Genomic DNA, 12,765 nt, shown 5'->3' with positions numbered 1-12,765 from the left:
AAATTTGCAGTTTTTCCCTTCCAATTTCAGGCTTAAAGAGATTAGATTACGCTTCACACAGCAATTAGCTATTTAAGTAGCGGCTAATGATCAGTAAAAAGTTCCATATTTCTACAGAATGTGTTTTTGTATTTTGGAATTGCATGGAAGTAAAAGTGAAAAAATCTATACCAGACGTACGCACTTTTTATTGAAAAAATCATTTGCTTTGGATGTAATTGCTGGTTGGATAATAATTATCATCTAATAACGTGTAATCGCTTAAGAATTCGGAGACGCAATTAAATAATTATCGATTAAAGACATTAATTTGCTCATTATTGAGGAAGAAAATCAATGCGTTAGAGGCATCAGAATGTGTTTTCGTTTGAATCATACATTCATTTCGTGATAATACAATGTGGTAAGTCAAATCAATACCATTTAGACATTGTCACAAATGAGAAAAATCTGCTATAAGAAAATTTTCTTGATTTTGTATTAAGCATTTTTTACGTTATTTCTGTAAAAAATGGGAGAGTAATATTTTGTTTTGGTATTTTGTGATAAAATGTATGATTCGGTCAAAACCTTGAGATGCTCGTATGTTTGAAACCTTTAAACTGCACTTTGATTTCTATATGAACAAGTTTAAGGGAAACTTTACTTTTGGTGCAAGCCTAATTTAACAGATAATCAGAGGGTGAGATTTCTCTCTCAAATGTTAAATGTCTGACTACGTAAACTACTGCCTAAACCTGCTTCCAAGATCTAATGAATAAAAACTCCCAAAAGAGTAGCTAAAGAATAGTTAAATTAATGACCCTCATTAGCCTTGACCTACATTTGTGGTGACATTGAGTCTAATTGTGGGGCATAATTGCTTGATGCTGCACTTATTTGGAATCTGTAACCTATCAAGCCCAACTTGATCGTTTTTCAACAATGAAGCAATGGACAGACATCATCAGCGATCAGGGCTCAGCGATCGTGCTTCACAACATAGAGAAAACCGGAGATTGAGCGAAATTGGTTAGGAAGACTACGCAAGACAAAATGACTTTTTTTTTTCTTTTGTTTCAAATGTTTCTCTTTTTATCGCGTTACGAGGAGTTTCGAGATCTTAAAGTTTCGCAACACAATGTCATAGATTTACAATGTACTTTAATAGATACACTCTTGTTTATTTTTGTTACGCAGAATGGGGTAGTTTCCAAAAATTTAAAAGTATTTTTTTCTGAAAGAGCATGTTTAAAAACGTAGGATCTGAATATTTTTTAAAATAATTTGCTTAATTTTAATATTTTTTAAAAAATACTTAAATTGGTGCGCTTTCATTGTTTATATTTCTGCCGATGACATCACAAATGATGAAATGCCATTCAATGTTGCCATTCACAGAGCAAAATATTTAATTTGCATCTTTACTCACGTGCATTGGCAACGATATGGTTGATAGCAAGCGTAGAGCTCAATGTTTAATTCACTTCTTGATTATCATGACGTGGAAACGCTGTAGAAAGATACGACAAAATGCATCATTTGTGACGTCATCAAGACTACGCCTCGTTTGAAAAATCGGACATTAAAAAAAATTAATTAAAAAAATAACTCTTGGGAAAATGAAAGTATTTTCTGGGTCCATGTTATTATTTTTGCTTATTTTCTCAATTTCATTGACTAAAAGTAGTAATTTTGACTGAAGGAAACAACCCCATTCTCAGATTCTGAGGATTCTCAAGCAATATTATGAGATTTTTTTTTTAAATTGTACAAATCAAATGAATTAGCATAACCCACCGCCAAAAACTTTGTCAAGTCGTAAAAGCAAAAACGTTAAAATTTATACTTTGTTCAGCTGTACACACTTTGTTAAGTTGTAAAACTTTTTCAGAGTTTGACAAGTAGTAAAAGTTTTCTCTGCGAAAGGTACATCTACGATGTAAAAATCTAAACCATGTATCCTGTAAAACATTGAGAAAGCAACACATTTTACCACACAATAACTAGCCAATTAGCGGAAAACAAAAGCGAAACAGTGTCGATTTTGAATATTACAGGGCGTGGTCATATCTCTATTTAACGTTTAGTCTGAAATGCCTCGAAATTCTTCAGAGTAGAAATAAGTTCAAAGAAAATGACTGTTTTTAAAACTCTCCATGGATTTTGGTCTTAATCTACGTTAGAACTACTAATCTCATGGTAGATGGCATTGATTATGCTCGTAATAGGAATATCTTCTTTTTTCTTGCTGTTGTATATGATTGCTGCTCTCCGTAGATTTTTACTAAAAGCGAGATAAATTGCCTTTCCGCTATTAGGGTTGTACCGGATTCGATGTAATTGTGACCAACAGTAATTTTCGCGAAAGATACTTTAACATAACGGTAAAATATCGATGATTCTCACTACCTGTTCACAAGGTGTTTAGCTAATTGATTCTTGGTTGTAATCTAAATGAAAGACCGTCTTGCGCACTTATGTTATTGCTCAAACATGCCAAGCATGAATGAGTCGCATTGGGGACCTAGAGCTAGTAAAATACATGTAATACTAAGACAAGATAAATAACTAAATTAATTATTCTGTATTTTTTTGAATTTATTTTTTTATATTTTTTTCAAATATATAAAAAATAATAATGTCTCCAGCGCAATTTATTATTAAATGGGTGTTGTTTATTTTTAAATTGGTACGTAAATCGTTGATGCTATATCAGTTTTGTAATTACAACGACTTGTTAAAGGTTGTAAAAAAATTGTAACTTTTAAAACTTCTGTTTATTTTATAAATGAACAATCATTTATTATAGTTAGAATAAGCAAGAAATTTAAACGTAAAGTCAAAGACTAAATACAGAATATGTATTACAAAAACGTGTAGGAAAGAAAAAAAAAGAAAAAAGAAACAAGAAGTTCCGTCCAGAACTAAACGAGCCTACTTTCCCGTATACCCATTCTACTTTCTAGTACCTGATCAATATTCTCAAAAATAGCTAAAATCGCAAATTGTTTCAAACATATTTTTTTAATATCTTAAGCTGATTTCTAGGAATAATATATTCCTCACTCATCTTAAATAAAAAAAGAGCAAATAAAATAACAGCACCTTTGAAACAAAGCAGCTAATACACTTTTTTCCATTAAAAAAATTCTTTAACAGCTTTCAAAACGAAAAAATAATAATTAAAATTAATAAGCTCATTAAAATAAATACATCATATCAAAAAAAAAAAAAAGTTTCGTTTTCCCCTGTTGCCGAAAATAATTTTTTAAATGAATTAATGCACTTACCAAATAAATAAAACAATAAATGTCAAGTTAAAGAACTAATTTTCATTGTCAAAAAAAAAAAAAAATCGTCTGCGCATATCTTTATGTAGAAACATATATGACTTCGAGTTTATTCACCAAAAATTGAATACCTAAATTATAACTTTATCGTGAGAATAAAAACAAGTCATATCAACAATAAGTATTTCACAGTTAAAACCATAGCTGTGGAGTCGGAGTCGGAATCAATCTCATTTTGAGATAAAGGAGTCGGAGTCGAATATCCAAGAATCGGAGTCAGTCATTTGTCCTCCGTGTATAAATTTTTGTCAAAGCTACGAAGTCTGAGTCGAAATCGGGGAGTCGGAGTCCGATTAATTGTCGGGAACAGTAGTCGGAGTTCGAGTCAGAGTCAGTTGCCCCTAAATTCTCGGAGTCGAAGACTGGAGTTTGGCGTCAAGAGCTATTTCCAACAAAATTTGTTTGAAGTAAATCCGCCTTCAAGTACGGAATCTACATTGACTTTTGACTTTCAGTTTCCCCGTAAGCGCTAATGTTAAGGGATTTGAACTGTTCAAAATTGAGCGGAACATTGTTAAAATCAATAAGATATTTTCTATACAAGTTTTTCATCAAAAGCCTTTTCCTACAAAGTTTGTTTGAAGCAAATTCGCCTCACAGTTCGGAATTGTCTTGAATTTCCCCGTAGGCGCTAATGTTAAGTTTTTTTGAACTATTCAAAATTGAACAAAAAATAGTTCAAATCAAAATGTGAAATATGGGAATGAGGTGTCCTCGCCGAGATCTTTCGAACAAAAAAAGTTTGCTCGAATCGGACCATTCACATTTCCCCCTATCTCAATACCCCCAATTTTTAATTTTTCTATATTTATTTTATTTATTTTTGACTTTTTTTTTTGTTTTTCGCGATATTTTGTAAGATGCATTAAGCCTTCTTTCATGCTTTTTTCTTCTTTTTCTGACTTTTACTGGGAAAGGAGGCTAAAAAGAACCACACACACACACACACATATTGTTTTGAATTTCGTACATCGTTACTTTTAAGTGATCTTCCTCGTATTTCTCACATTAAGTGAAGCGTGTCACGAAATTGTTTTGGACTCAAAAAAAGTTACAACAACATTTTGCATCGATCATGCTTAAAAAAAAGACATTTTTCGATCAGAAACCCTTTTTCGGATTTTTAATTTAAGTGAATTTATTTTGAATGGACAAAAGTACATTACTTTTATCAACAATTTTTTTTAAATGTTCAATTTTGGATATTCGTTCAAAAAATCCCATTTAAATTCCGCATTTTATTTCGCAAAACAAAAACCGGGGAAACGATTTTGTTATTGGTTCCTATACAGTTATTACACATTTTGACTTCAATGCTAAAATGCTAAGAACTCTGCAGTCAAAAGCTAGATTAAAAAAATTGCAAGGGCAGCATCTTTCAGGGGCAAGTGTTTAAAAAAATCAACCATCAATCCAATTTTGCGTGATTTAGTTGAATTGCGATTAATAATTTCTTGGCACAGCAACAAAAACAGCACATTTTCTTGAAACTCAAACGTTATAAAATCTCAAAAGTCGGAGTTGCAGCTTGTCATTTTTCCTGTGACTCAACAGCCCTGTTAGTCACCAATTTCGGACATTACAGTCGAGACCCCTTAATGAAATAGGCAATTTTTCACGAAAGATTATTCCAATAAGCGGGATTGAATGTATTTCTGTTTGCATTGACAGCGCCGTGAGAGACCTAGTTAAAAAAAGAACTTGGAATCCGAGGGAGCCAGGTTTGGAGCGTGATACCGCGAAATACTGAGGACTACAGGAGTACGCCCTTGTAAATCTCATGAATACGAAAGTATTTGAATCTGTACCTCTTTAGCAGAGTACTAGAGACTTTCCATCCCTTTTTGTACTGTGCCAAAATTTAAGAGGTCTAAGGGACTGACCCATTTGCTACGGTTAGTAGAAGCATTCACCCAAAAAAATAATAAAAATAGTATATGGACGGGGTAGTTTCTATGATACCAAGTCTGAATTGACATTAACATCGATTTAAAAAACTAAAACAATTCAAGACCTCTTTCTTGGGGCATCGAAGTACAATAAAACGGGAGACACATAACTGGATCCTATAATGATTTTGTGTTCGGAATTTTAAACTTTTACAGCCGACCGTTATTCAGTTATGCTAAATACATACATAAGTTTACACATGCTTCACGAAAAAGCTCGTGTATAATCTAAAGGAATAGTTTAGCTATCCGTATGTTCGAAGGAACCTATGCACGTCGGGATATGCTGGAAAATTGTAGTAGCGTTCTAGTCACTTTGTTCAAGTTTATTTTTCTTTATATTTGTTAATATGGTCAATAACTGCACGATCTCATGGATAATAACTAACAAGGTGAAATAGACTGTGTGCCTTTGACTTACGAATTTTCGTGTTAACTTTATTCGGGAAATCATATGAGGCAGTGAGACTAAAAAAGATGTAGGCGGACTAATGTGTCGAGTAAATCGCGTTTAAAGCTCTAATCCTAGGTTGGCTGTTATTTTTTTTTTCTAAGTGGTACTGCAAAGCAGCACCTACTAGGGCTACTAGTACTATCTACTATCTTTTCACTGCTGTGAAAAATATTTTTAGCTATCAGTTTAAAGATTAAATAACTGTGTTTAGTAAGTGAATCGGCTTCAGTTCGATTACGGTCAGTCCAGGTTGACGAATCCCCCGATGGGAGCGAATTCGTGACTGGTTACATTTTTGCAAGGGAAATGCTTGGTGCCTACTTGCAATTCTCGCATAGCTTTAGCCATGGGGTCTCTATTGCTTCTGGAGCTTTCTTGGTAAATCAGGAAGGTTTCTATCAATTACATTTTAAACGTACTTAATGTTTCTAAAGGTTTTCGAGACATGACTGGCTTTGATAGGGGATATTTTTCAATTCTTCAGAAAATTTCAAAAATGTTACTGACTTTTCACGGAAATATGTTCCTGGATTTTGCAGTATGCGTTACGGACAAAAATTGAGCACATCAGCATATTATTTTCCAGAAATGTTTCTGAATCGCTTTCACAGTGTGGTTGCAATAATTGAGTTAAACATAAGTGAAAAAACATATCAAAACTAAAAAAAATAAGATTTTTTTGAGACGCATTTTCATTACATGAATTTCTAAAGACCATGAAAGCTATGAATATTGTGAAGTATTTTTCTTTCTTTCTACTTATTCTCATGAAATATATAAAAATCTTTATCTCTTAAACTATTTTTATCTTCAAAAATAATTATTTCACAAATAAAGTAACAAACAAAATGAAAAAAAAAATGTTTTTTTTTTTTTATTTATTTATTTTTTTTTATTTATTTTATTTTTTTTTTTAAAGATAGATTTTTAAAAAAAATGAAGCAAAATGATACATTCAGGTTTCGAAATATTTTTTCAAAACTTTTTTTCCTCATGAATTGATTACTGTATCCTTCTAATAGTAACAATTTTTCAAGAGATCTAATAGTAACAAGAGATCTTGATTCAGATGTTTAATTCGTACTAAATAATCTACGAAAATAAAACTAGTAACTCCACAATTATTTAAAATTTGTTTTCAGAACATAAGAAGCACTCATCATAAAATAAATTAACTATATAGGAAACATAGATAAAATGTGCGCAATTGTGACTATAAATTTAATGTTTAACAATGTGCAATAATAACTAATTTTATTTTAAAGCAAATGACAGGAAACATATTCTTAATGAACAGAATTGTAATATCTTTGATGTAAGCATTTTTTCAGTGTATATATCATTCCAAAAATAATAACTCATAACTGCCGTACAAAAGTGTAAAGTTAAATATTAGTCGTAAGTTTTACAGAAATACAAAAAAGTATGATAAATATCCCATCAGAAAAATACTCCAGAAAAGAAAAATAAACAAATAAATATTATGTTTTTGAATGCGAGAACAGTCGCTGATAATATTTATTACCAGAGATGTAAATTTTTTTACCATCAATAGTTTACCTTTCACGATCTTCTTTCGTAAAATGCGGGTTCTAAAAATTCTGAAAGCTATTTCTTAAGCAATAATGATTAATAATGCTACTCGCTATCTGCCAAGACAAACCGAATAAAAAGAGCGAACGTCAGCTGTGGTGTAGCGAAGAAAAAAAATTTAATTGATCAAAATGTAAATAATGAATAAAATAATGATCATACAAATAATAATATAATGAATAAAGAAATAAAAAGCATACTATTCGGTTCAACTGACGTTATTTTTACGAACAATCGCGTAATAAATGGTAAATTTTTAATATTGTAATCCTACACTCTTTCACATAGTAAGGTTTTTTTTTTTTTTTTTTTAATAAAAGAAAACCTTTCAAATAGTTTTAGTCGAACTACGTTTTTCTTCTCAAATAATCAAATATATCAAGGCGTATATATATCTTTAGGGTATTTTAAAGTTTTAACACGCAGAAAAAGTGCGCGTATTTCACACATATACCAAAACTTAAGTTGTAAACTGAGTTATCTGCGCATTTCTTTTACACTGAAAGCTGTTTTCTTGTTCACGAAATGCACTGACAGGAGAAATGGAAAGTCAGAGGCAGAAGTGGAGAACACAGGATCTCCGTGCCTGTCTCTCAATAACAAACAAAAAAAGTTTAAAAGGAAAATATTTGAACAAGTGATGTTAACATATGCCATACTTTCAGGTGCTTGTATTATTCTTTATTCTGTAAGTGTCAACTATAATAAGTCATTTTTTTGCAAAAAAGTTACATTTTACCCGAAATAAATAAATAAACCATTATTCAAATAATACATTAGTTAAGTAATAAATATTGTTCGATCTTACAATTTTATTTATTGTTTCATTATTTACTTTTGTAAACAAAGGATCTAAATATGACGTTTCATGACTTTTTTTCTAAAACACAATGTCAAAAAATTTGATAAGTTGATTAAATGCATCTAATCGCTTCGAGTTTTCACAATATTAATTGTTATTACATGAAGCAGTCCCTAGGACACTTTCAGTATCGCAATTAGTTATACGCTATATATGTATATGCCAATCCTCCGTTAAAAATGTAATCAAAATGCGCCATTGAACTTCCAAATCCAAAACTTACAAATAAATACGCACGCGGAAAAATATACCAAAATCTGAACATGTGAGAGATCAATTTACTGCTTGGAATAGTATCCAATCAAAAGTGTAATATTCGTTTTTATTGCTGAAACATTTAAAAGTTTAGCTATGCATTATGAAAACTAAGTAAATAAATTATACTCAAAGGAAATTATTTCATACATTTATACGCAGATTTCAACAAACCGCGCATTATAATGTGTAAGAACTTAACAATAACTAAAATTGTCCATTGAGATTAATTTTAAACTCAAAACGAGCAAGTAAAATATGTCCAAGACCAACTTCACAAAATTATGAGCATATGAACGAGTGCCTGTCCAAAATCAAGATAATATTTTTTATGGCTTAAAACGTTAATAGTTTTTAAAAGCAAAATAATAAAACGAAAATTTCAAGCTTAAATAAAATACGTAATTGAAATTGTTCATACTTCATGTACGTGAATTCGATCATTCAAGTCTGTTACAATACATGAGATCCTAACAAACAATTCAAACTGTGCATTTTAAGTAGTTAAAAACTCAGAACAAATAAGTGGAATACGCACGAGGAAGAATGTAATAAGTAATGAGTGTGTGAACCAATGCATCTCTTTCCCAAAATATGAATAATAGTTTTTGTTGCTTAAAAAACTTATATTTTTTAATACGAAGTAGAAAATTTTCAAACTAAAAGAAGTTAAAAATTAGTTAAAACAACTTAATCAAAATCGTCCGAGAAAATCAGTACAAGAGAGAAGTATAAGAAATTAATCAAGTCGGATGTAAAATCGAAAATATTATTTACGACAGTGATTCAAGAACTCCATATGGTTTGATTTGACATCGATTCAACGCTCTGTTGATGAACTTAAAAAATTTGGCTAAAACAACCCAAAAACATTGATAAAAAAATTGAAGAATAATGATAAAAAGGATCAGAGTAAACAACTGAACGCGTTCGCGTAAATAATTTAAAAAAAAAAAAGCGGAATTGCAAATAAAAACGAGCGAAATATTTTCTAGAAGCAGAACTAAAATCTACCAAGTGATCGAAATCATAGATTTTCCACTACGTTCATAAATTCTTCAATAAAAAAATAACAAAAATTGAAAAGTTCCTAGCAAACATTTTTTTTTCTTTTGAAATTACTAGCAAGTTGTATAAAAAAATATATTCATATCCATCCGACGAAATATCTTGGAAATTAAAAGCACAGCTGCACTTTTCTCAGCTATATCACGAGATTTTATCAATGAAGTGTAAAGATAAAAACTATATTGATGTTTTACTAGAATTTTTACACTAGAAGAGATAATTAAGGATACCGTATAAAGGAAGAGGATAGGGAGTAGAAAAAAGTAACAAAGCAAAATTAGAACTTTTAGTTATTACCGACCAACATCAATGAAAGATAAAAGCTTGTGAAATGAGATAAAACTGCGTTTTTTTAGGACAGCGAAGAAAACGTTCAGTATAATTATTTACTTGTTTGCTTAATTAAAATAATCGGAAACTCAATATTTATTATCATCCTTCAGTAACAAAAGTTATTCTTTTGCCTTAGTATTAATTTTTAAAAAAAATAAAAGAAATTTTATTAGTCTTTATCAGAACGTGTTTTGAGAAAAAAGAAAATAGCATTCCAAACCTAATTCAAACCTGCAGGTATTAATGAAATAATATACATTTTACTATTCTGGTTGTAATTAACTATTATACATCAATTACCCACAAGACTAATAGAAAAATATGGATGTATTGTGGTCATAAGGTATTTTCAACGCATTGTATCTTTTTTTTCATATCAAACAAAATTTAATTTAATTATCAATATGCATTTGTTATTTTTATCATCATTTCTTTACTTCTTATATCTCCTAAACTACCACATATAACAACGAAAATATACCTAATTGAACTTGGTTTTGTCTTTCAAAACTCAACACCAACATCACTTTAACTAAGTTAAAAACTTTTACGCCAAAATGACCATTTAACATTCTCTAAAACATTATCTAACAAACTCTAAAAGAAAGTTTTTCCCAGATAAACGAGGAGAGAAAATTTTATGAGAGACTCACCTTCGGCGCAATAGGCACTTGTTATCCAAAAGATCAAGAACAAAGAAAAGTCCATGGCTGGCAGAGTACTAGCGCACTGTTAATCCGTCGAAGCCAAAGTTTTGGAACATCCGCACTGTACAGGAACGGATCGCCATTTGAATTGAACGACTCCTGGAGGTAAAAACTGGAGTAGCTAGTGCCCTCTCGTGGCAGACAGAGAGGAGGACATTTACCGGAAAATGCCCTCGCAGCATGCGCAGGAATTCATTGATGGAAGTTCGAGTTTTTCTTTTTTTTTTTTTTTTTTGTGTTACGATTTCTGATTTCAGTAAGAATATCCAAATACATAATTTATTTGAGAAAAATAAAAACAATAATAGCATAACTTGTATTGATGTGAAAAAGAAAATAATTCAATGCTTAAACTGAAGAACAAGCTTCGAACATTTTCTTCATTCTTTCATTCTTTCTGTTTTTTAATATTCTTGGTTTGGCCGTATAGTTTTTCTCGAAATAATGTATAAGGATTAGCATGCCTAAATGAGACTTTAATCAATAAAGAATATAGACACTGTACAAAAGTATTATGATTTAAATAAATATGAAATGCATTTAAACATTTTCAGACAAATGATTTCATTTGATTCTAGTATACATCCTACTCTTCTCGAATTTAAATGTAAAATTTTAATTTTGAAACCAAAAATAATCACAAATTACCAACATACTGTTCCCCTGTGGCCAAAAATTAATTTAGAAAAATTAATTAGATTTTTTTTACACAGGCCACAAATCCAAAACTAATGATAATTAAATGGATGTCATAAACATAGCACTTGTTGATAGTATAGATAAATTCGCGTCTGTCACATAATTTTCATAGTTAATAGAATCTGCCATGGTTGGCGAAAAGTATTTGAAAAAAGTTCTAGTTTAATGTGTAGTTGAGCGAAAAGCATGGTTTAGAAAGTAAAGCATCAGTATATTAAGTGCCATTTGGCACAACAGCTTGACTTTGGGTAGTATAAAAGAGAGTAGAATTCCAAATGATGTCTCTGTCAAGGAAGAAAAATAAATCACAGTTCGCAATATCACATCGACGTCAATGTTAGTTCTACGAATAAAATGTGTTTGTTATATAGTAAATGTTATTCCCAATAATCTATGTTTTCAATTTCCTGTAAAAATAATCAAATAAAATAACATGTAGAATTTCTGTATTTAAAAACTATAAATTATGTTTACAAATGTTTCAGAATTATTTGTTTTTTAGATAGAAATGTTCAAGTCTCAGCAGTTAGCCGCTCATGTGATTAGAAATACCCTGAGAATAACCACATGAAAGAGAGAATATTCTTCTTGTACGCCAAGAACTGTCCAGTAAAATTTGTTGGTAGAAAATAAGAATATTTAAATCAAACTTTATTTATGTTTCAGATTTCTCGGAAAGGGCCTATATCAATCTTTTAAATGCTTAAAATTAAAAGCAAAAAACGCCAAAATCAAAACATGACGCCTAAAAATGAGGTGTTTGAAAATATATGTATATATATATATATATATATATATATATATATATATATATATATATATATATATATATATTGTACACATAATGGAGAAACTAAAGAAGAACCCAAATCCATGTCTAACTGAAATTGCGAAACTTTTGACTTGCACTACTATTATTCTAACACGTGCATATGTTTTTATGAGGCATTAAGTAATATTGTTTTTCCTTTTCGTTTTCCTTCTTTTTCCTTGTTATTTTATTACTTTTATTTTCGTTTGACTTGTATGAAAAGAATACCAATCTTGTAAAAGCTTATGTATTGCTGAAGAACATTAATACTCGGCTGTTTTATCTCTCGTTTTGTATACTATATTTTAGTGGTTTATATAACTTTTTCTGTTATAAAAATGCCTAAGTATTTACGTAGGTTAAGCACAAGTTCTCTAAGCAATATCTGCAGGGTGCAAATGGTGACGTATAGACACGGTTGTCTGTCAAACATTTTTCTTCCACTATGTTGCAAAAATTAAAGTTGTTTAATTTAGATTAAGCATTTTAGAATTTCATTGCAATATTATTAAAAATATGCTTCTTAATTTTTATGTTTTCTTTTAAAAATATGATAAAAATTATAATATATCTAAACAAAAATTATTTCAAAAACTTTATTTCATATCGCAGATTTCATTCAGATATTTTTATGTTTCATTAACAATTTTTCTAAATTTTTAATTATATATAGAAACGAAATGTTGAAGGGACGAACTTTAA

The 12,765-nt window shown here is 30.1% G+C and overlaps 1 protein-coding gene across 1 annotated transcript in view; it reads right to left on the bottom strand.

The window, feature by feature from the left end:
* Window positions 1-10,627, bottom strand: part of LOC129225751 (synaptogenesis protein syg-1-like) — a 240,936-nt gene extending 230,309 nt beyond the window's left edge. The window contains exon 1 of the mRNA XM_054860249.1: window positions 10,500-10,627. Within this exon, the coding sequence (XP_054716224.1) occupies window positions 10,500-10,554 (55 nt within the window). The 5' untranslated portion in view covers window positions 10,555-10,627. The remainder of the gene's footprint in view (window positions 1-10,499) is intronic.
* Window positions 10,628-12,765: the final 2,138 nt, after the last annotated feature.

Source organism: Uloborus diversus, chromosome 7 (genome assembly GCF_026930045.1).
Source record: "Uloborus diversus isolate 005 chromosome 7, Udiv.v.3.1, whole genome shotgun sequence".
Lineage (NCBI taxonomy): Eukaryota > Metazoa > Arthropoda > Arachnida > Araneae > Uloboridae > Uloborus > Uloborus diversus.
Note: the sequence above shows the minus strand (reverse complement) of the source record. Positions and strands in the feature narration are given on the sequence as shown.